The sequence below is a fragment of the Leptonychotes weddellii genome, chromosome 7 (genome assembly GCF_054177405.1).
Source record: "Leptonychotes weddellii isolate Sample4059 chromosome 7, ASM5417740v2, whole genome shotgun sequence".
NCBI lineage: Eukaryota > Metazoa > Chordata > Mammalia > Carnivora > Phocidae > Leptonychotes > Leptonychotes weddellii.
The window spans coordinates 53,244,773-53,268,607 of NC_138375.1; the positions used below are offsets into that span (position 1 = coordinate 53,244,773).

The window sequence follows — 23,835 nt, forward strand, 5'->3', positions numbered from 1 at the left end:
ACCAGCTCCGACACTGATCGGCTGTGTGGTCTTAGAGAAGCCTTGCCAGCTTCCTCACCCACATGAAGGGGAATATGAGGCCAGCACCAGGCAGGTGTACAAGGACTACATGAGCTGATGTGCATGAGGCAGGGAATGTGGCCTCTGGCCCAGGACAAACGCTCCCTTAGCTCAGTCACATTATTCTTGTTTGGCCCAACCTCGGAGGCAGGGAGGGGGTTATGAGGACAGGCAGCTCTGGCACTGGAGAAGCCAATGTAAGCATGTGGGCCCTTTGCCTAAGGTCAGGCTCTGGTCACATCCAGGGACACCTAGACTGAAGCCCAGTGTGCAAGACATCTAGCATTTCTGCTCCAATGTGCCTCACCCACGCAGAAGCCTGTAAAGGCCATCTAATAACAGAACTTTTAATTGCCACCTCGTAAAAAGTCCTGAGTGACGTACATGTACCCTAGACTCCTGTGTCCCATTGCTGGTCCTTACCTGAGTTCCTCTTGCCACCCCTTGGGGTAGATGCTGGGTGTGGAAGGTCAGGATGAGCAGAGGGCACCTGGAGTGAGGATTAGGGATGGTGCCAAATGCACGCTCTGCACAATACTTGGCAATTTAAAAGCAGTGAAGTTTTGAGGCGCCTGGATGGCTTAGTCGGTTACGTATCTGCCTTCCTGACTCAGGTCAGGATATCAGGGTCCTGGGGTCGAGCCCCGAATTGGGCTCCCTGCTCAGCGGGGAGTCTGCTTCTCCCTCTCCCTCCGCCCCTCCCCCTGCTCATGCTCGCTCTTGCTCTCTCTGTCTCAAATAAATAAAATCTTTATTTAAAAAAAAAACAACCCAACCCCAAACAGTGAAGTTTCATTTTGGTCTGTCTCTGCATGGCTGTGCCTTACTGTCCTGCTTCAAAGATACGTGCCATAGTGGGGGCAGGAGGAGGCTGGGAGGGTCTGGGCCAGAGGGTGAGGGAGCCCCCAGTAACCTGGCCTTCTGCTCTAGTCTGCAGCACGGACCCTGGCCAGGCCTGCAGGCTGCTGCCAAGTGCCCGGGGCTGACTTACATTTTCCGCAGGTTGGGCAACTTCTTGAAGATACCAGTGGCCTCGAGAACAGATAGCTCATTGTCGTTCAGTCGCCTACATGAGAAACAAGAGGTGAGGTGGTGGGTTAGCTGGGGATGGGGGCGCCTCCTCCTCCGCCCTCCATGGAATCCTCCCCAGCTCCCCCATGGCTTGAACTGAGTTGCCACCTGGCCCTCACATTCAGCCAAGGTCAGTGGAGCCAGGGAAAACTCAGGGAAGGCACAAGGGCCCAGAAGGCTGTGCCTGGCCGTGTGCTACTGGGATGTGTAAGTCAAAGAGAACACCAGCACGAACGCCACTAAGACCACCATTATTTATGCGGAGCTCACTCCTCGCATGAGTCAAGATGAATTCCGTGCTTGCATTCTCTTGCTTCATCTTCTTAAACCCCTAGGAGGTTCGTACCATCCCGAGGTCTGAGAAGAAACTTGCCCAATGAGAGGAAAGTCAAGATGACCAGGGTCACATGTCCGTCCGTCCGTCCCGCACATGTCGTGCCCTCACCCCTACCATGCTGTAGCTCTCTAGCTCTCCCATTTCCGGACAAACCAGGGTACCCTTTCATTAGCATGTATAGCTGGAGGCTCAGATATAGCTCATCATTCCAGTGTTTTCTCGACTCTGACAACTATTTACTAACCATCTTTCTGTTATGTAGTAAGCTCCATAAGGACCCGGAGGGACTGTCTGCTTTGTGCACTGTGGAAGCTGGTGGACCTAGCACCGTGCCTGGCTCACAGTGGGTGTTCAAAAATATCTGTCGAATGAACTAGTGGTTTTTATTTTTGAGGAAACTGTTCCTGATGGTGGTGGGCGGGGGGGTGCCTGGGTGTCTATCCTCTGCTGAGGACACGGAGGATGGCCAAGGAGCATCCATGTGACTGAGCCGGGAGGGGGGCTGCCTCCCAGAGACCCTGCCCCGACTGGCTCAGGGTGACGGGGTGCTAGGGGCAGTGTAGGGAGTTCCAGCCCAGGTAGTACTTACAGGTCAGTGACGTATTCGGGGAGGTGGCTTGGGATGCGGGCCAGCTTCTGGTTGGAGCAGTCCACGATGGTACCCTCGCAGCGGCACTTCTCGGGGCATACAAGGTCCATGAAGCACTCACTGCTGAACCTGCTGCGGTAATCCTCTGAGCCTGGGTGGGGCCAAAGAGGGCAGTCAGGATCACTGGGGCTCCCAGCCTGGGCTGAGGTTGTGGGTAGTGGGATGGGGAGACATGTGGGGGGGGTCCCAGGGACAGACACAGCCTTGCTTTCATTTGTGGCCACCTTGCTGGTGCCCTCCCCACCCCAGCCTCCCACTTGCCATTTGGTCTTTATCATTCATCATTTGAGTCCTCTGGGAAACCAGGCTCAAGTTCTGTGGGCTCTTAAGCTTTTGTGGGCCGTGGACTTTTTCGAGAAGCTGATGCAAAGTTGTGTTCTCCTCAGAGAAATGCTCGTAGGTGCATGTGTACAGAATTTGGGCTACAATTTGGGGTGGAGAGTACTTAGTCCGTGATGCCCATAATCTGTGGACCCTCTGCATGTTCATGAAAATTCCAATGAAGAGATTTCGATGGCGTTTTGATGGGGGCTGTGTCAGGGTGGGGATGAGGTCAGGGAAGGAGGTCAAAACTCAGTTCTCTTCAAGCAGGTAACGAAACAATAAAGGAGACCCAGCATATGGTGGTCAATGACCACTGACCCCAGGCCTCAGCATTGGGAAGACAATAATGAGGGTTGGGGACCTGGGGAATTAGAACCCAGGCCCTAAAGGCTTGGGAATTCGGCTCAGGGTTGCCTGATGATCCTCTTTAAAACCAATAATAGCAATAAATTAGCATTTAAAAACTGTCAAGACAAGTACAACCCTTGTGAAGGTCCAAGTGATTTGCCCTGTCTTTGAGAATAAGCTCCATTTAACCATGGTGAAAGGCCAGTTCTGATGAGAACTAAGATTTATTTTCTTGACATCGAGTCTCTCCTGACGTCGCACAGTAACAGCAAGAGGATCAACAAGTGACATCTCAGGAGAGGCCCTGGGTGCTGCTTTACTGGTTAGAAATGATCCCTTGGCACCCGGGCAAACCTTGTGAGAACAGCAATCCCAGCGGCGGTCACTGGGGAAGCCCTGGTTCTCCCCAGCTAGTTGACAGGGGTGAACGTTTCATTAGCGCCGTGCTAGGTATGAAACACAGGCTTGGTCCACGTTTGTCCGGCGTGTAAGCAGGCTGCTGCTAGCACATCAGCTGTCCCGTATGTGAGTGCTCCGGGAGCGTTTCAGAGAACATGAACATCCCAGGGTTACTTAACGGCCCGAGGCAGACCTTGGTGGTCTGATCTGCTCTAGGGCCAGTGTGAGGCAGTACCAGTATAGAAGCGTTAGCAGTCGTGGCTTTGTCCAGGCCCCGGCACTTACTAGCCTCAGTCCCTCCACATGGACAAATGGGGGTCTAGGACTTGCCCCGTCTCATGGGGATGGTTGTGCAAATGCAAGGAAGAGCAAGACAGTGGAGAGGCTCTGGGGAAGGGAAGAGACCCATATGGATATTTGCGATCCTACTGCTGTTATTTTCCAGAACCTAGTAGAACGTTTGGCATATCAGAGGCCACCAAAACATCCATGTAGCTAGTGATAATAGCTGACTTTTATGGAGCATGGACCACAAGCCGGGCACTATTCTTCAAACTTCAGAAGGGGGAAGCCCATTTAATCCTTGCAACTCTCTGAGATTATCATGACTCCATTTTATAGATGAGAAGACTGAGGCCATCGGATCAGCTGGTACACGACAGAGGGATGAACCCAGGCAGGCGGATGCCAGGGCCCGTGTGACTAATACTATGCTTTCCTGCAGATGTGTATTTTGACAAAACCTTTATGCCAGTCTCTGTAGGACTGATCATAGAGTCCAGCTTGGCGGAGGTAGATTGAACGGCGCTTTCCTGCAGGGGGCTATGGGAGGCAGGAAGCAGCTATCTTCCATGCTCGTGGTTTCTTACCCCTGACCTTATCAACCTATGCTAATCCTTGATTGCGGATGAACTTGGTAGTCTCTGATTCTGAAGTGAGACCTTCTCCTGAAGACAGGGGATCAGAGGCCTGGACCTGTCTCCTTTCCCTCTTTGCTCCCTCCCCGCCCCCCTCCTTCATCCCACCTTCCACCCCCAGGCTTGTGTGAGCAAAATCTGTGCACCTATCCCGCAGTTATTTGGGCTGCTTCCTAATCCAATGCATTATGCAAATCTCTTGCCCTTGGCTTGCCAGCATCCATCCCACTGAATAACTCTGACCTGGGCCATCTCCCTCCAGACACATCGGCATGCTGAGTCCTGGGTGAATTTCATTTTGCAAACCCTGCTAAATGACAATCCTCTCTTGTCCCTTGCCAGTGATCTCCACGCTGATGGCGTGAAGGGATGCTTTGTATACACGCATATATTTTTCCTTCAGAAGGCGGCTACAGTGGAATCCTTGCAAAGTGGAGGAACCCCGAGCACTGATCAAATGCCTTTGAAAGACAGGAGGGAGCACGGTTTGCTCTTCAACACGATGAGCCTGAAGATGTACACCGGCTGGGCTGTGGCCGGGGACTGCCACCAACTTGTTTTAATCAAGGTGAGAACGTCTGTAGTTAGCAGGAATCGCTCTCTGTAGTATAGTTAGATTATAACTGGTGGACCTCTGCGATGGAACCGCTGACCCATTTTAATGAAATGATTTTGCAATTAGATTCGATGGACTAATATGTCCTTTCCAGCATTCCCCCCTGCTGTTCTTGTTATTGCCCTGGTTTGTAACAACGAGGGGGTCGGAGTGTGATATTTTATACGAGTGGGAGCCAGAAATGTTAATAACGGTGTTTGCCCAGAATCCAAAGAGTTCCTTCCCCAGTCAGAGCCAGCCTGAAATGCCACCCCCAGCACTTCATATTTCATTACCGAAACTACCCAGGGTTTCTCGGAGCCATTTGTTATGCCTAATGCTCATAACTACCCAAAAGTATTTTTAACTTTTCCAGAGCTTTAAAAGTCCATTTCAATCTCAATGCATATTTGTCACTGCCAGAAATACTTAGTAGGAGGGGAGTAACTGAATAGGCCGCTGCTTCATCTCTTTGGGGTGAGTTCAGACAGCAGAGATCTCGGAGGACTTGAAGAAGGGCCATAAAACAAAACGACGGCTGAAGCGGGTCATGGGAGAGCTGATGTCATCTGGCATCTTGCCTGCTCCTGCCCCTGTAGCCCTCCTCCCTTTTTGCGGGCAGCTCAGAACAACGACACTTGGTACATGATCACAGAGAAGCTTTAATAGACTGCGGGGTGGAAATCCACAGCAATGCGATTTTATTACGAATCTCTGCCCTATGGCCACTTCCCAGGAGAGACATTTGGATGGTCATGGGATTGGAGCAGGTAGGGAGCCACAGTTCCCATTTTTTGGATGGCCTTGGCTGCAGAGGCCAGTGCTGGACCCAGGATGGCTCCTGTCATTAGCCGTCCGGATTTGTGTCATTCTTTAGGCAACCCATTTGTTGAATGAAAGTCATAGATTCATTGTTATCTGATGACCATGGCCCTGCCAACACATGTGTCCAGAACTCTCCTCTTCTACCTCCAATATCCCTAACATGGGTGGAATGGAAGGAGAAAAGGAGCAGAAAGAGGAACTGGGGCGGTGGGGGAGTTCATCAGCTTGAAGAGAGAGTCACGTGGACAAGCAAAGGGTCGTAAGTAATGAATGGAATCAAGAGAACATTGCTAGGCACACAGTTATCCGCTCATAGGCAAAGGCTGGGGAATTAGACACCAGTGGCTGGAAAATGTCAACTGTTTCACCAGGAGTTTGGTGATCAGTTGGGCAGATAGCTGTCCTTGTAAGCTGTCCCCATCAGAGTCTATTATGAATGCAGCCATCTGCCTAAAAGCAGAGGGAAAGGCCCATGGCCTGTGGCTGGGCACTGCAGAACCAGGGAGGTGCCCAGGAAGGTGCCATCGTGGACCCACTCCAGAGGCCCGGCCCCCCTGTTCAGGATAGGGAATTGCTCCAGGCTCGAGGATTTGTTCTGTATCAAACAGATCTTGGTCTGTCCATGCTGGAGGGAGGAGCCATTTAAACTGTGCTGCTTGCTCACTTGCTTACTCAAGTTTTTCTCCATCAAGAGAAGCAAGCTTGAAAGGGTGTGGTAAAATTTTTGCCCACTCCCTGTCAATTCAAGTCAATCCTGTCATTCTTTCCCATTTTATAATTCAAGGCAATGGGTTTATCCATAGCTGGGAAGGTTGAGTGTTACAGCTAGAGAGAGCAGCCATCTGACCCTGGGCAAGTTAGTTAACCTCTCTGACTTGATGTGCTTATCTGTGAAATGGGCCTTATAAGGTTGTTATAAAAATTAAAGAAGGTAATGATGGAAATAGTTCGATGCCTGACCTATAGTAAGCACTCAGTATATGGTGAAAGCATCCAGAGAGGCAAACGACTCTTTGTTACTCAGCCACGGCTGGGCCCTGGCTCTGAGGGGTGACCTGAGGGAGAGGAGACAGTGAGAGTCACACATCACCATGGGACGCCAGAGTCGGCTCCCAGGCCTAAGCCAGGGTTTGGTTCCCACCACGGCTCTCTCTTATCTTGGACGAGACCCACAGACTCCATGGCATGAACCAAAAACAATCTTCTAGTTACACTGGGCCTAGGATTTACCAAGAAACAAGCAGAATGGGAGGTGCCAAGATCCCTCTCTTTATTATCAGAGACAGTTGATTTCTGCATAGCCCTTATGTGGCATTGAGTGAGCACCATGTGAGGAGTCCAGCACCTAGGCCACCGTGTTAACTGTTCTTGGAAGGTGAAGGACACAGACTGGACTTTAGGCTGCACGGGGGGGAAGGGGGGGACCAGGGCCAATGTACTCATGAGGAGTGGGGGTCAGGTTCAGAAGGGGCCACAGGTTAAATCCAAAGTCTCAGACTCACGCCACTCTCACCCATTCTCATGCTCACATCCATCCCCAATGCTTCCGGTAAAGATGGCGGGTAAGGAGTGGATCACAAGCAGTATGACCTTTGGGTTAGCTACCACTTGGGAAAAATGACCTTGCACTGGGACCCTGCCAGGAAACCATGGGGCATATGCCATCGGTGTACGTGCTCTCTCTGAAGAGAAGGAAAACAGGGGTTTCTGAGCTATGACCTCACTACTTTACCCCTCGTCCGGCATCCAGTGTAGATCTGGGGGATGACGACTCCATCTGGGGTAGCAGATGTGGATATAGATCTTAGCGTGTCCCCCGTGTGCTTCTCCATACCCATTTCAGCCCGTATCTGCTACCTGGAGGTGGAGGTGCTCTGGGAATCCTTCAAGACTCCCCCCCGCACCCGCCCCCTCCCGCCCTTTGTGAGGCTAGACCGGGACAGGTGGGTCTGGCAGGTGCTGGGCTGCGGTGCTCCAGAGCAGAGAAGAGGTGTCCAGCGGTGGTGGTGGTGCTGGTGACGGGCCATGCTGCAGGAGAGCGCGGTGCTTTCCGCGGTGCTTGACAGAACCATGTTCCGTTTCCATCGTTCCACCACATGGTTAGATCAAGCACAAAGGAAAGCCCCGCGGCGACTGGTCAGAGTCAAGGTCAGGAAGCAGCGTCAGAGAGAGGACAGGAGCGCTCAGAGGAAGCAGCGTGGAGAAGCGGAAGCCGGAGCAGGCCCCCACTGAGCGTGATTAGTACCAGGAGCAGGGTTCCACAGGAACACTTCCGAAGACAGGAGCCCCACCCCCCTTGTAGCCCATTCCCAGGGGAGACACGTGGGAAGGGGAGAAGAACGGGTGGGAGACTGTTAGATACCCCTACGCAGAAGTATCAGGGCGCAACGGAGCCCTCCCAAGGGAATTATGACCGCAAAAAGGCCTGCACTGAACCTCTGAATCCCACTCAATCATACCATCGATCTGCCAAGACATCAATCTTAGCAGAAGCATCTTCCGCATGCTCTGCAACCTGTCCATCCCCATAGCAGAGTGGATCCGCAGCAGTCTGATCTCCCAGACTCTTAAATGAAGAGACAAGCCACAACTTCCGGTGGGCTAACAAAGCTGCAATGCTCTTCTTTAGGAAAAGAGCCTTTTGATATTCCACACCTCAGGAGTCTCCCCATTACCCTTCCAGGCGCCCAGAAACCCTCTGGCTGACAGACATTCATCCAAGATGACTCGAAGTATCATGGAGGGGGAGTATGGCATCAAAAGAAAATATGTGACCTTAGCCAGGGAGAAAGATGGGAAAGCCGATAGGGCCCTGAGTTTGGGACTGGGAAACCTACAATCACAACTGTCTGCGAACACCGACTTTCACAGAGGAGGTGACCAGTTCCCATCATGATAAGTGGCCTCTTTCAGACTAAGAGAAGGAAGGAAAGGGGGAAGACACCAGATTCTACGGTCCTTCCTGATTTCCAGATTTCCTCCATGGTTGTGAATCATGGCAGTGGGTAGACGGACCAACAACCAACTCTTTCTGGGTATTGTGGGCCTAAGTGAGGGTGCCTAGTCCCTAGATCCCTATCTGCAATAGATCAGGGGCAGTTTTTACGAACTTCCTCCCAAGCCACTAGGAGGAGATGTGTACATCTTGACGAGGTCAGAGTCAGGGCCAGGTGACTGGGAACCTCCCTACTCTTGCCCTCTGATAGGAGGGACGGAGTCGCTGTTCCTCTTCAGTGTGTTTTTGGGACAAGATGGTCACAGCATCTCGCCAGCGCATACAAAGGTTGTCTGCAATGGTTCACCAGTTAGTCAAGGTCACATCACAGACCCAGATCTGACCTCTTTCAAAGCCTTCCCATCCGACCGGCTAGAGGTGGTCACTGCAATCTGGTCTCAACCCTGCTTCGACCCCTAGATACGCAGGGCTCTATAACACTCTGGTTTGGGGATTTCACATTCCAGTTTGATCAGAGCAGGGAAAAAATCCATCCCTTTCATGCCCCTGCCCCCAAGCCTTGAAACCTTCTCTTTGATGTCCCTCAACAAAAAGAAATGGAGGGACATGGGAGAAAATCTTCACAGTACATCGGAAGTCCGGGGTTTCAGATCTCGTCTTGAAAATACTACTTTCTAACCTCAGACAATACTTTTCTGCTGGGTGGGCCTTGATTTCATCATCTCTAGCAGGGACTGGGCGATCTCTGAGGTCTCTAAGCCTCTGATGCCCTAGGCAGTGTCTTGTGGTTTGCCATCCTTGTGCATACCGTGTCACCACCTTCTGTACTTTGCCCTGTGAATTTCTTCTTGCCGACAGATCTCTACACGCCAAGGCGGGGGGGGGGGGGCGGTGATGGAAGACAGGCAGCATCTTCCAACTGCCAAGTGCTCCCGTGGGGATGGGCTTGGAGTCCCAGGCAGCCAGACGGTGCCTTTTCAGGGGGACTTAATCCGATGGTCAGATGACGCTGGCTGGCAGCATTCACCTCTAACCTCAGACTGCTGCCCAGGGCGGCGGATGCAGCTGATAGAGGTAGACACAGGGCAGCTGGCAGCCAGACGCCCTGCCTATGGAGGGGCTTTATGCGTTGCAGGAGCAGCCCTCAAATTGGCTTCTAATTACATCAGCTGTCTTTGCAATGGGGGTGCTTTTAGGGGAAAGTAAAACGAGGAGTTATTATCTGTCAACTCCAGTATGTGTCACCTGCCCCTCCTTCTTCTGGAGCTTCCTGGAAACACAGAGCTTTAGACCTATGGCTTCTGTATCCCCTAAAGCCAAGGCAGGTCTGGGCCCCAGTGTCTGTCAAAGCCAAGGCCTTTGATGCTCACCAGTAGCTCTCTCTACCTCTCTTCTCTGCAGCTACATGAAGTAATAGCACATAGAATGCTCGATGTCAGGCATCTGCTCTGACGTCCTCTACCTTTATAGGAATAATCTGCTTAGTATTGATTAAAAAAAAATCTTTTAGACAGGGTCAGTCCAAGAACCCTGAACTTCTGTTTCTTTTTACAATTTCCAACCACTCCTACCCTCCATAGGAAAAGCAGCCAGGATCCCTCCCATGCAAAGGTGGGGAGGTAGGGGCAGAGCAAGAGAATGATAGGTTACTGTGTCCTAGGTCAGCTTACTATTTTTTCTCTCTACTTAGTTCTGCCTGCACCCCCACCCTGCCACCCCTAGTCCCAGCCTACAGTCATTCCTAGGCACTTGGCCAGATTCGGTCCCTGGGAGATGCTGGTCCTTGGACCCTGGACTGATTCCACTCCTGCTCTGCCCCCAGGGTCTTGGCATCAATCTGGAGCTTTGAGATCACAATGGAAGACCAAGGGTTTGGGGTCAGTAGGTGGCACCCCATCCTCCTCCGTGTCTTACTGCCCCTCTTCTGGGGCACAACTGCTTGACAGAGCTAATGAACTCAGCCCTGGACAGACTTGGAGAGGAACAAAGGGGGCAGAGGGAATAAGAGGTGCGTGTTATGAGAAAGGCCTTGGGGAAGGATGGTTGTGCTTCAGGTGACACCTCCGGGCTGGGAGAAGGTTTTCCTCCCTGAGATGCTGCCAGCCCCAAGAAGGAACTTAAGGAAAGAGTTGCAGGGAGTGGGGGGCGGGCCATGAGACTGCGTGCAAAAGAGAGTCACCCAAGCAGTTGGACTGCCTTCCCAAATGTTCCTTCTCTCCTACATGCTGTGCAGAGTTGAGGAGTGAACCAGACCTGGGGTCTGGTCTTGCCTCTACCATCTGCTTGCTGTGACCATGGGGGTGCCCTTTTACCTCTAGGCCCCTGGCTCCCTCAGCTGCAGAATGGGTACCCCTCCTGCTGAGCTCAGAGGACTAGTGGAAGAACCAAATCAAACTAGAGGCACTCAGCACAGAGTTCATCACCGGCCAGAAACTGCTCTTGTAATTGACATTGTTATTCTGCAGTAGATAAGTTGGGACCAATGCCTCATTTTGCCACAGAGTCCCTGTGGTGTCTCCAAGCTCTCTTGAGGTATTGGTTTCTACGGAAAAAGCAAATAGCTGAAGTTTACCCCTCTGGAGACATGGACTAAAGGATCTGACTTAGAGGCCAAGAACAACATGAAAGAGGCAGAAGTCTGTCTGCTGGCCTTCTCCTGGCGACCAGGGCCCACGTTGTCATTCTCCCTGGGAGAACTCGCTTACATAAGATGCTCTTGGGCAAGGGAGAAGAAGGGTTCTCGCTGACACACAGATTGTGAGGGTTGGTGCCAACCCATCTCAGCACGTCATACTATTCATCTCTCACCACTGCGAGCACAACGCAGTGTGGTGAATTTTTCCAGCAGCAACTGACACAGATGATCGCCATTTTTAACTGCCTGTTCATCTAGCTATTAGGTCAAGGACGGCTACTTCTCTTTCCAAGATGAACCGAGAACTCCCCTGCTGCCATTCACCCCTGGTCTCTTTCCCGGATGCAATAGGGAGGAAGGTTTCCAGAGAGAGCTTGGAAACTGGAGGGCAAGGCTTTGCTTTCCTACTGAGCACAGCTCTTTGCTGTTCTCTCCATAAGCAGAATGCACCAGTCTGGGGTGGAGGAGTCGGCTAGCGAGAATGTCTGAAATCTGTAACAAACTCTGGTCTAAGGGCTGTACCAAAGGCCATCTTAGAGGGGATGGGAGGCCCCCAACATTACATGCTGCCTGCAGCCTGGCCTGGGAGATATTTATTTCCCTATCTGCCACTTGGGGAGCACACTTTGGGAACTAAAAGAAAATAAATCATGGCCTCTAAAAGGCACATGGGTAAAGGCTGCCCCTCCCCTAGCTTCCACCTAGCCCTGGAGATAGGCTGCCACCTGGGTTTTGTCTCTCCTGAAATTGTGCACCCTCCCCATGCTTTTATTGTGTGTGTGTGTTTTATTTTAAATCCATAAGGTAATTGGTTTTCTGCAGGACTAACTGAATTTCCCCAATTTAATTTGCAGAGATGCTCCCGAGGAGCCATTACAGTGCTTGCTGTCCTCCAGATTGGATTACCGGCCTCTCTGGGGCTGCTGTGCTCTGAGTTGGGAGGTGGCGCCCAGCCCCGTAACCTGATTACCTGAGCAGCGGAACTTCTTGCTCTTGATCTGGCCGATGCGCTTGTTGGCCAGCCGGCGTGGGCTGCCGCAACGGGCCCCGCTCGTCTCGATGGGGTTGTCCTGCAGGTAGTCAGCCAGCCACTTCAAGTGGCAGTCACACACAAATGGGTTTTGCGCTAAGTGGCTGCGAGAGGGAGGAGAATTGATCAGGAGTGACCCGTGGTGCCACGCTGCACCACCACCTTGCCTGGCGCTGGGCCCCTCCTCCTCGGGCAGGGTGCAGGGGCGGGGGGTGGAGCTGAGGTCAGAGAGGGCCACAGCTGCAGCTGGCAGCCAGCCGGGGGATGGGGGGGGCCGTCTCCCTGCTCTCCTGACTTGAGGTAGGACCCACCACTGATCTCGACCCTGACCCACACCGGTTCTGATGGGCCAAGCTAGTGGCAGGCTCAGGGTCTGTGCCTACAGCAGCCCGGACTTGATTTCTCCAAGCCCAGGAATGCCAGGCACGTGAGCAGCAGGCATGCTGACTGGCACATGACGGGTGTCCCACACACAGCAGTGGGCATTGCTGCTCTCCTCCTCGTCGCCAGGCTAGCACCGCGGGTCTGGCTTCCCCTGGCTCACGGGAAAACTCTTCACAGCGCCAACACGGGGGTGCTCAGCATGCGGTCGCTGTTCAACATACAGCGCCTCTTCTTAACTCTATCGGCACCTGCCTCTGGCTACAGGGGCAGTAAGTGCCAGGTGACTTAGAAAGCGTCCAGAAGCCCCAGGTTCATGGTCGGGCCCGGGCTGGGCGGAGATCTGTTCTCAGGTGTCATGTATCTAATGGAGTTACTTATGAACATCTGCAGTGCTCGGGAATGAGGAAGTGCTCCCTGAAGATGGGAGGTGAAAAATTCCGAGTGCCTGTATCAGAGGTTTTGGGTTTTGCAGGCTGGTGGGGGGGTGTGGGTGGGCAGGACTGGGTTATCAGCAGAGAAGGAGCCGGCTCAGACTACACTGGCAACAGTGGTTAACAGAGCAGGTGAGCTGCAACTCCGCCTGTTCAAATACGGCATCTTACTAGCTGTGCAACCTTGAGTAAGTTACTTAACCTCTCTGTGCCCTGGTTTCCTCACAGAGAAATGAGGGCTCATAACAGCACCTACCTCATAGGATTGCTGTGAGGCCTAAAGGTCTGAATACAGGGAAAGTCCTCAGCGAGGTGTGGAGCAGCGCGGGAGTGTTCAATAGAGGTGAGCTAGAACCACAGTTATTAGTCCGTCCTCACTGCAGGCTCTAGACCTCCTCCTGGACATGCTCACTTTGCCTTCCTTTGGGGTGTTCTCTGTGTCTGGGTGTTTGGGGTCACTCGCTGTCTGGGCACGTGCTACACTTGAGGGGGCGTACTCACAGGGTCTGGATGGCCTGCAGAGGGGCAAAGAGTCCCTTGCTGATGGTCTGCAGCTTGTTGTCATACAGGGAGAGCAGGTTGAGGTTCTGCAGGTCCTGAAACGTGTTCACTCGCAGGCAGTTGATCTTGTTGGCATTGAGGAGGCTGCAAGCAGGAGAGAGGCCAGTGACTCACTAATCCTGCTAGTTCCCTGCGGTGCAAGGGCTACGCCTGCAGGGGACAAGCTGCAGAGCCCCTCGCTCCCCTTGCAGCCACGGCTCCTGCTGCTGAGGGAGTGTGTGTGTGTGTGTGTGTGTGTGTGGCTCTTACATCCCTGTGGCCCCCGAACCTCCACACACGTCTGGGCACTTGTACGCCAGGTAGCATGGACCCTGTGCCACACGCCGAGATCACCTGGAGCCCTCCCTGTGCCCGTGCCCTCTGGGGAAGGCTGGAAATGCACCGCTGTGCTTTACTTTCTGCTGCAGAATGCAGAGCTTCCAGGAATTGCAAAAACATCATTGGGCACAATTGTGCTAACGCTTGTGTTGATTGACTGAGGGCAATTTTGACTCCGAAAACTCCTTAGAGTTCTTTTGAACCACGGGTCCCATTAGGTTACAGGTCATGCGATCTCCCAGAAAAGTCACCCATGGGTAAGCACATGTGCACCCACAGGCGCATTCTCGCTTTGACGTGCACGCATGCGCGCACACACACGCACGCGTACACGTGCATGGATGGAACCTCATGTGACCTGACCTCTCCCCCTTTCCCTCTCACCCATGTATCCCCACTCACGACACTTCCGTTCCTCAGACACCCCCATAAGTGTTTTGGACCAGGTCCTTTGAGCACGTTCTTTACCCTCTTTCACCAGGTGGTTCCTTCCCCTCGTCTGCATCTTAGTGCAAATGTCACCTCTTCAGAGAGGCCTGCCTCGATCCCCTCACCTACACCAAGGCCCCCAGGCCCCCCACTAGTGTCTCCCATAGCCCCAGTTTCTTGTCTTCATAGTACTTCTCTCAATTTGTGATTCCAGAATGTTCGTGGCTGTTTACCATTTGCCTCCCACCTATGATGACTATAAGCTCTGGTGGCACAAATGACATCTCTTTTATTCCCTTTCTTCTTAGTGCTCAGCATGAGCATTTGCTAAGAAATATACCCAGCCCCATACACAACTCCAGAGGACCACATTCCTGCGAGGTGGCGCCCATCTGCCCTGGTTTTAGATCCTCAGACCCTTCCCTCCACCAAAAAAACAAAAACCAAAAAAACCCCAAACAAACAAACAAAAAAACCAACCCCAAACCAAAAAACCCCAGCACCAAAGGAAGTTGCCTTTCCAGGAAAACTCTGGTCCAGCACAGGGGATGCCGTGAGGGTTATAGGAGAGTTCTCCAGAATGGGGCTGGCAAGTCAAGCAAATCTGAGTCCTAAGAATTTCCTTTATGATGCTAGACCGACAGGTTGTGCCCTCTTAACTAGTGTAAAATCAGTTCCCCTCTTTAATTAAAGGGGGGATAGGGAGAACTAAACTAACCAGTAAAAATGTTAACTTTTTAAAATTTCTATTTTCACAAGGCTGGCTCAGAGCTTCTCCTGCGGGGGGATGGCCCAGGAGACTCGTCATGGGCTGGCTTGCCTCTGGAGGCTCTGACGCCGGGGTCCGGGGGGACTCGGGTTGGCGAGGCTGCCCCCAGGGGCTCTGTCATCTGTGCCATCTCTCCATGCTGCAGCCTGTGTGTAGGCAGGCAGCTGTGGCGGTGACAAGTGGAAGAAGTGCCTGTTTAATCTGGCTAATAATGGGCAGGGTCCCAAGGGTTCACACAGATGTCCTCCTGGAGGAAAGCTCCCATTGCTAGAATACTTGCCTGGTTTTCCAAAGTGCTTTCCTGGCATTCCCATCGTTCCCACGGTAACCTGGGCAGATGGGCAAGGCCAGCTTCCCATGTTTAGGTAAGAAAACAGAGGCTGAGAGTGTGGTGGCTTGATCAAGGTCACACGTGTTTCCAGGGAGCATGCTGGAGGCAGTCACAAGAACTGAGGTCTCTGGAGGGTGCGCTTTCTTCTTTATGAATGCCTTATACACCCCGCCCATCTGTCTATCCCCTCTGTGGCATTCCCCAAAGAGTTTCCTGGGCTTTGTCTACTACATTTTAGTCAAGATCACTCTCCAAGGAGGACACTGTGGAGAAAAGCTGGAGGGACCCAGCAGGGCCAAGCACCCACGGGGCGGGAATGGACCCGTCACATATGCGTGTTTGGTTTGCTTGTTTACAAAGAAAAATAAAGTACATGGTGAATGATTTGTTCCAAACCCTGATATTCAGGGCCTTCTGAGGGCAGCACTTTGCTAGAGAACACTGAACAATTCAGGAAAGAGACCAAGTTAGAGGTCTGATGGCCTGAGAATAGAATCCTCCCTACAAGATATTGCAACATCCCAAATGCAAATCTGTTTATTTACCCTCCCAGTGTTATAAATCAGGAAATCTCTCTCTCTCGCTCGTACACGCACACACACATACACACACTGGATTTCTATTTCCTCTTGAAAAAAAAAAATTCAGAAGTTCTAGCAACGCTGCATCACCTGGAGGCGGCTACAGAGTGGGTGTCCCCTTTAGATAGGACCTATGCTCCCTTTTGCCACAGTCTGCACTATTTATTTGCCCATCTCTCCTGAGTGGGCACTCATTTTTGAGACCTAGTGCAGATTAACAAGGCCAGCTGCCGCTCTGGAGAATGCTGGACACTGGGCAAAGAATTACTAGGCAGAGACAGCATGAGGCGCGGAGCCGTGAGGCAGGGAGCGATGGAAACGCAGAAGGGCATAGTCTTCTGGTCACTCATTCTCTCCCAGGATGCTTGGCCCCCTAAGGCGAGACATGTAGGTGCAGGGAGAGATAAAATTAAGCTGCTTATCCAGATTCGGATGCTGAGGACAGCCTCGCTGATCCCTAGCACCAGCAAGATCTAACAGCCTGTCCTTCTGTCCTCTCTCCTTTGTGAGGAAGGTTGGCAGCTACTCATCTTCATCTGCCTTTCACGGAAGGACCTCCGAGCTCCTGATACGTGGACAAGAGTTGGAGGGGAATTAAAAAAACACGCTGTGATAGAGCAAACAGAGAGGAAGCAGCTATTTAGAATGGGGTTCAGCACTTCCCTAAGAAGTCCTGAAGACAGGCCTCCTCTGTATTTCACTGGAGGGACTGATTTTCCCTCTTTCTCCTTCAAGGTTGCCCCATCTGCCCTGCCCCATGTCATCCTCCCCCTCTGAGGAGCAGTCTGTGGCTGCTGTGTGAAGTGATACTAATAATGCAGCGTCATCTCCAGAGACCACAGCTCTGGGCGGCCCCGGGCCCAGCATTTTCTGAACCACTTTCCACGCAGCATTTTATTTCACCCGCAGAGCGGCGCTAAGATTGTCCTTATTTTGCTGGTGAGGAGACCGAGGGTCAGAGTGGTGACGGATTTGACCAAGGTCATCCAGTGATAAGTGAAGGGCCAGCCTGACTTCCCACCTCAACTCTTTCCAACACATAAAATCCATACTCTATTTTCCGTGCCCAATGGAGGGCATTCCTCGTCTCTGGGAGCTGCTAGCTTTGAAATGCACCTGGTGGACAGAGGTCTGATTGGGTCGGGAAGACTGCTTGCCTCTTGGTTGTGTAGAGGTATCAGGAATCCTGCCAACTCTAAGGAAGGACATGGCACCAAGCTGTGAGAGATGGGATGCTCTTTGGGATGCTCACCAAACTGCCATTGGCACAAAGTGGCAGGTTCTTCACTGAGGGGCTCACACAGGTACAAAGCAGGGTTTCCACCTTTAGTGATCATTGACCACATGCTGATTTGGGAGCTGGTACGCATGGCTCCCCTGAATTATCACTCTACCCCGGGCAGATCAGGGGACAGTGATGAAGCAGGGACAACAGCATCCCTCATGCAAAATGAGATGCTCCAGCTTGTCTCATTCAAGAGGCTGCCCAGTATTCAAACTCAAATCTTTGACATCCTAACTACATCCCAGCTTGGTCTGCTGAATCCAGGAACTCAAGGGCTGGGGGCATACTGTGCTCATAAATATTTCCCCAAAAGCATATCCAACCATCTTTTGGGGCCACCTGCTCCCAGACCCACCTCCCAAATGCCTCAGAGGTCTTACAAGCAAAAGAAGAGAGGGGCTGAGATGGTCAGGCCAGATGAACAGCAGGGCCACATGACCTAACAGGTATAACAAGCATGATGTATGGCCAGGTACCCACCAAACTCCTTACAAACACTAACTCATTAATCTCCCCACAGCCCTGCAGGATGAGTGCCATCTCCGTATGACAGATGACACCACTGGGACAGAGAAGGCTTAAGTACCAGTGACCAGACTTGCACAGATGGTAGGTTGAGAAGTGGATCTACGCTATCTAAGCCCAAGATTTTGCTCCCACCTATCATGCCACCCTGATGCCCACTAAGGGACCTGGGGAGTCACCTGATGCTTATGGGAGGAGGTAGCAGTGTGTTCTCTGTAGCCACTCCCACAAACTTACCGATGATTCTACAATAAAACAAAACAAAAAGAGCCATGCTCCCTTCAGAGGAGATTAAGGAGAGTGGCGCATTTGGGAGTGGGAGCGCATGGACATCACCTTCTAAATTTATTTCCGAGCGTGAGCCCTACGAGGCACTCTGCCACCTCCCTTCTCGGAGCACGTTTGGCTTCCACATATGTTCCGTGTCAAGAGGTATTAGCACTCAGCCCACTGACTAACCAACATGACGATGCTGCTAGGAGATAATTCTTTCCAGAGCTGTTGCCTTCAGAAAAGGCAAGGCAGCAAACACGCCACGGAGAACCACAGCGCTGCGGCCTGTGTGTGTGTGTGTGTGTGTTGGGGGTGTGTGTGTGAAATACCCTGAATTTGCGCTCAGGAGGGCCCTCGTGACTCGAGTCCTTCTGCTCGGGGACCCGGCCTGGCCTCACCACAGAAGTCCCAGCTGCTCTCAACACAGGGGGCAGCTGGCAGCTCTGTCCCTTCCAGGTCCAGGTAACCCAAGGAGAAGAACCACGGGAGGGAGATGAGGTCCGCCCTGATCGCTGAAGAGGACCCACCATACCCAGTTCTCCTAAAGAGGCCAGTGGGGCAGAAGGCCACTGAGACCCCATTTTTAGCTACTGTCCTTGCCCACATCTCCTCCTCAGTGAAGAGTCCCATGGAGCTCACAGGCCTTTGCTGCAAGGTTTGGAAAACACAAACATCTGGAGTTGGGTTTAATGATAAATTGCATTAAAATCACCTTGGCAACTCTGGCAGTTCATGTGTTGATTCAGTGGCCCAGAGCTCACATTCTGGGTGGTATTTATAGTCTCCACACCTGCCCATGGGTCTCTGGAAGACAGCAGTTACGTTACTCCTCCTATTTCGATGGTGTTTGTTGGGAAATGCCACAAGCATGTTCCAGACTCCACAGTACAAGGTTTTCTCAGAAAACTGGTGCCAAGAAAGAGTACAGTGACCCCCTTCTTGGAAATAAGCGAAGCCCTTGCAGGAAAGACCATGGGACAGGAAGATGGCCCAGGCTCCTGCCACGGGGGTGGGGGGAGGGGGGCTTTGTGGGGCCTCCTTTTCCCAACGCAAGGCTGGGAGTCAGTTTCTGTTTCGTAAACACTCAGATGCAGATACACAGGAGGAGAAGGATGGTACCAACAACTGCCTGGCATAACCCTGTCTATGGTTCCTCCTTCAAAGAGTTCTCTCCCTGAAAGTATTAACCACCATTACACACTGGCATAAACTATTAGTGAGGACACAAATTTAGGGAGATATTTTGGACCCCTGATTAAGCTGTAGGGTATAGAGTCAAACCTCCCTCATTAATGTGTTCCTCTTTTTTTTTTTTAATTTCTCTAGAATTAACCTTCTATCATCCTGAATTTCTTTATCCACTAATTGTAATAAGGACTACTCTCTCGCCTTAGAACAAATATAATGCTCTCACCCTTACCATATGATGTGGGGGATTTACTTTGACCTTCAGGAGTCTACTGCAGCCAGACCTGGAGAGGAGCCTGGTGATGCCTAGTGCCACGAGGTCAAGAAACTCTAACCCTGCCCAGTCTTGTTCTGGGCCATGTCAGGCTAAACGCTCATGCAAAGAAGCAGGAGGAGTCCTCCCCCTCCCCCCGCCCAACTAAGGACAAAGGGGACTTCCCTTTTCTCCTGATAATGGCTGCATTGCTGGTCACCAGCTGTGGGATGTCATGGTGATTCCTGATGCAAGGGAAGCTGCAAATGTAGCAATGCCATCAGGTGGCCTGAGAAACAGGACCTCCTTGGAGTCCACAGATATAGGAGGACTGTAGGAACAGGGTGCAAGCAGAGGGAAGCGGAGACTCTGAGAGACCAGACAGGAAAGCCATCACCTGCTCTCAGGAGGTCAAAGGCCTCACCTAGTGGGACCGGGCTTGCTCCTCTCCCTTAACAGCTACTAGGGTGGTCATTCGCCTCTTGCCTCCTGCTTGCTAATCTGTCCTTTAAGAGGGGTGAGTCATTCACTCAATGACCAAGCACGGGATGACCCCAGACTTTAAGTCTCCCTAAAGGCCTTCCTTGGGAAGCCCCAGGCACACAAGAAAGGGAGGAAGTCCTCTCTCAAGAGTGCATCACAAAGCAGGTTTGCTTATGCTGCGGGGTAGAGTTTTCAATCATCTTGCCTTGATGCAGTCTTTAAAGACAAGCAGCTCCTTCATGCCCTCTCACAGGGGTTAGTGGGATGCCAAGGAACCAGAGGAAGTCCCAGGGAGACGGCAGCCCATGACTGATACTGAGGCATAGCCAAAGGAACTGGAGACGGTTCAGCAGCACCTCCTCCTCGGCATGAGCCTGTGAGGAATGTTCCATGGATCCCCAGACTAGCTCTGCAGATCTGCCTGGGACCGGGGCTGAAGCAGAAGTCTCTGGCATGGACTCCAGAATTAGACTGCCACTTACATGCTGACTGACAGTGGCCATGTTACTTAACCCTTCAGTGCCTCAGTCTCCTCATCTGTAAAATGGGCCTTTCAATAATACCTTCCTCTTGGGGCGCCTGGGTGGCTCAGTCGTTGAGTGTCTGCCTTCGGCTCAGGTCATGATCCCGGAGTCCTGGGATCGAGCCCCGCATCAGGCTCCCTGCTCGGCGGGAAGCCTGCTTCTCCCTCTCCTGCTCCCCCTGCTTGTGTTCCCTCTCTCGCTGTGTCTCTCTCTGTCAAATAAATAAATAAAATCTTTAAAAAAAAAAAATAATACCTTCCTCTTAGCATCCTTGTAAGGATTAGAGAAGCATATAAGCATATCAGATTGCTTTAGCACGGGCTCTGGAGCATACTAAGTAGTCAGTAAATGTTAGTGGCTACTATTAGCAGCAGTAATATTACTTGTGAAACAGCTGGTGAGGGAAAGTGAGCTACAGGAGTGAAGTTTTGCCCTATAATTGGCATGTTGCTTGGCAAACTCCAAGATTCTCAAAAGGTCTTGTCTGCCTTCCAAGAAAATCAAACAACAAGTGCCTGGGTTGTCTTAACTTATTCCAGCCCAAAGACAGTCTGGTTTGGTTTAAGACCTCCTGGGGCCGGCTTAACATCGATCACGGCCAGCATTTACAAGAAAGCTTCTGCCTCAAATGACCGCCCGCCCCACTCAGGTGACTTTCCTGGGCATGCCGTGCAATCAGTGAGCACAAAATGAAAGCTTTTTCTTTCCTGGGGGAGCTGAAACAGCACAACTTGCAACTGCCCATCCGAAGAGAAAGTGATGGTTCTAGAGACATGCTGATGGCTTTTCCTGCTTTGGGAGAGGTTGACCTCTGAGCTACAATGGGAGGGATCTGGGGGCACTTGACTGGCTGATGTCCCAGGAACCCAGGAGCCTGGGCAGGCAGGGGAATGGACAGGAACAGGAGCACCCTAAGCACTGACCCTAAGTTTCTGGTGAGGAAGGGGACGGGTGCAGCACGGGAGAAGAGGACAGGTCACCTCTCTGGTCGTCCAGCTGCATCCATCCCTGGAGCTGGAGGCATATGCACAGTGGCATATCCTGTCCTAACCATGGATTCTGAGATGTCTTCATGTGGGATATTTCAGTTCTCAGTGGTTTAGGAGGGTGTCTCTAAACATATTTCTGGTCCAAATGGGCACTGGACTTGCTCCCCAGCAGTCTATTTTAAGGAGGGAAGCTGACAGACCACCACATGCTCCCCGAAAGATAAATAAGGGCTGTTACTAATAACCAACGAATGTGTGTTTACACACTAAGTGTCTGCAGGAACTGAACCTGTTTGGGATTAATTACAGGGAGACATACTAGTTATTTTGAAACACTTGAAGACTTTGAGAACAGCCTTTTCTGAGTTTCCCAGAAGCCATTATTGAGGTTTAGTATAAGAAAGAACTTCCTGGGGCGCCTCGGTGGCTCAGTCGGTTAAGCGTCTGCCTTCGGCTCAGGTCGTGATCCCAGGGTCCTGGGATCGAGCCCCGCATCTGGCTCCCTGCTCCGCGGGAAGCCTGCTTCTCCCTCTCCCACTCCCCCTGCTTGTGTTCCCTCTCTCGCTGTGTCTCTCTCTGTCAAATAAATAAATAAAATCTTTAAAAAAAAAAAAAAAGAAAGAACTTCCTAACCTTCTCAGTACATAGTTATGACTTATTGCAAACACCATCAGTAAGAATAGATCAAATTTGTCATAGAGGGCATGGGAGGGGTTTCTGCACCAACCGGGTAGGAGACTGTGCTTGGAGCCCCGAAGTTCCTTTAACCTCTAAGATTCTGGGACTTAAACTAAAGGAGGTGACTCTTTCGAGGCTGACACCCAGAGGACAGGGCGTCGGGTTTAGGGGGTCACTCCCAGGACTGCTGAAGCTTTTCCACGTAGACCCATTTGTAAAGGCAGCCTCTGAGAAACTCTGAAGCCTGAGATATTCTACTCCTAGTGTTGGCCATCTGCTGGAACAAGCCTATCAAAAAAACGACCCAGGAGGATGATCCAGGGACTGGGCAAATTTGGTGGGATGGCTGAAAAATGTGGAGAAATGGGACACGGGAGGGCAGGCAGGACAACTCAATGTATCCACTTCGCTACGGGCAGCTTCATGACAAGAAAGGAAATAGCCACGATCACTTCACGTGGCAGAGACAGCTTGGCTTTGTGACGCACCAGTAATTGGAGAAATGGAGAGAGAAAAATAAACACAAACCTCTCGCAAAAAGCCTTCGAGTCAAAGGAGAGGAAATTACCCAGACTACCAGGGTATTCTAATCAGAGCCTTCTTATCAGAGTGTCTCCAGTCTAACAAGGAGAAATCCAATCTACAGTGGGCTGGACGCTAAATTAGATCTGATCAGGACATGCTTTCCAACTGCTCAGCAGCAGGTCAAAGCCCAATGCCGGGCTGTGGTTGCTGCTGCTTTCTGGAAAGCGAGCCTAGGCTGTGTCAACTCTTGGTCCCGTGTGAGGGGGGATGCTTTGTCTTTACTCCCAGCTACTCCATTCCATCTGCTAAAAATTTTGGTGAGGTTGAACGAGAGCTGCCTTCCCTGCCCGTGCAAAGTCCTGTGAGTTCTATTAATATCATCACCGCTGTCAGCCTGGGAGACATTTCCTTTTTTAAAAAACATGCACACCGCCCTTCCCCCCCCCGCCCCCCCTGGCTGAACCCATGCATGTATTGATCTTTGCAACATGCCATGCCCTGTGCTGGGCACTTTGATGCATGCTAGATTTCTCCTTAATGTATGCAAGGGCATTTTCCCATCCACACCAGACACGCAGATTGTATAGGGATATTTACCCCAGCTCAGTGGAACACAACACCCCCAAATCTACCTCAAGGCCCATGCTGTTGTTATGCTTCCTTCCAGGGATTATTAATAGCTACAGTCAGCTAGCCTTCTGGTGGTGGTTATACCTTACAGTTTCTTTGCTACAAGCAAAGAACACCATCTGTGAAACACCCAGCTCCCTGCAGAGCCCTGGTGTGTCATTGTAACAAACAGCCCGAAGGGCTCACCTGAGGGCTGCGACCCTTGAAACCAATATGCCTACACAGAGACTCTCAGAGTGAGACAGACCTAGAGACAGAGGTGAGGGGAGACACAGAGAAAAAGACACGGAATCTTCTTTCTCTTGCTTGCAGCTTCACTGAAACCAACCTGACTACTGCTTGTGGATGGACATGCTGCCTGGAAAGCCGCTGGGCATGACAGCCGTGACTGCACTGTCCTAGGAGGACCTGTCCAGGCCTGAGGCTTACAGGACACGGGAAGGGTAGGGAGTGAAGATGTGGAAAGGGAAGGGCTGACGAAGAGTCTCACTTGCTCTTCCTTGAAGAGCCCTTGGGTGTCACCCTGAGAGAG

At 51.7% G+C, this 23,835-nt stretch overlaps 1 protein-coding gene and 1 long non-coding RNA gene across 3 annotated transcripts in view; one reads left to right on the plus strand and one right to left on the minus strand.

Annotated features, from left to right (window-relative positions):
• LOC145722607 (uncharacterized) overlaps positions 1 to 23,643 on the plus strand; it is a 32,138-nt gene extending 8,495 nt beyond the window's left edge. The window contains exons 2-3 of the long non-coding RNA XR_014146974.1: positions 17,756 to 17,844; positions 23,616 to 23,643. This is a non-coding gene — a long non-coding RNA (uncharacterized LOC145722607). The remainder of the gene's footprint in view (positions 1 to 17,755; positions 17,845 to 23,615) is intronic.
• The window catches only part of SLIT3 (slit guidance ligand 3), a 592,271-nt gene that overhangs the window by 78,514 nt on the left and 489,922 nt on the right, over positions 1 to 23,835 (minus strand). For both annotated transcript variants that reach the window (XM_081826287.1, XM_081826286.1), the window contains exons 13-16: positions 13,463 to 13,606; positions 12,087 to 12,250; positions 2,058 to 2,208; positions 1,052 to 1,126 (exon numbers count right to left, since the gene is read on the minus strand). In XM_081826287.1, coding sequence (XP_081682413.1) covers positions 1,052 to 1,126; positions 2,058 to 2,208; positions 12,087 to 12,250; positions 13,463 to 13,606 — 534 coding nt within the window. The remainder of the gene's footprint in view (positions 1 to 1,051; positions 1,127 to 2,057; positions 2,209 to 12,086; positions 12,251 to 13,462; positions 13,607 to 23,835) is intronic.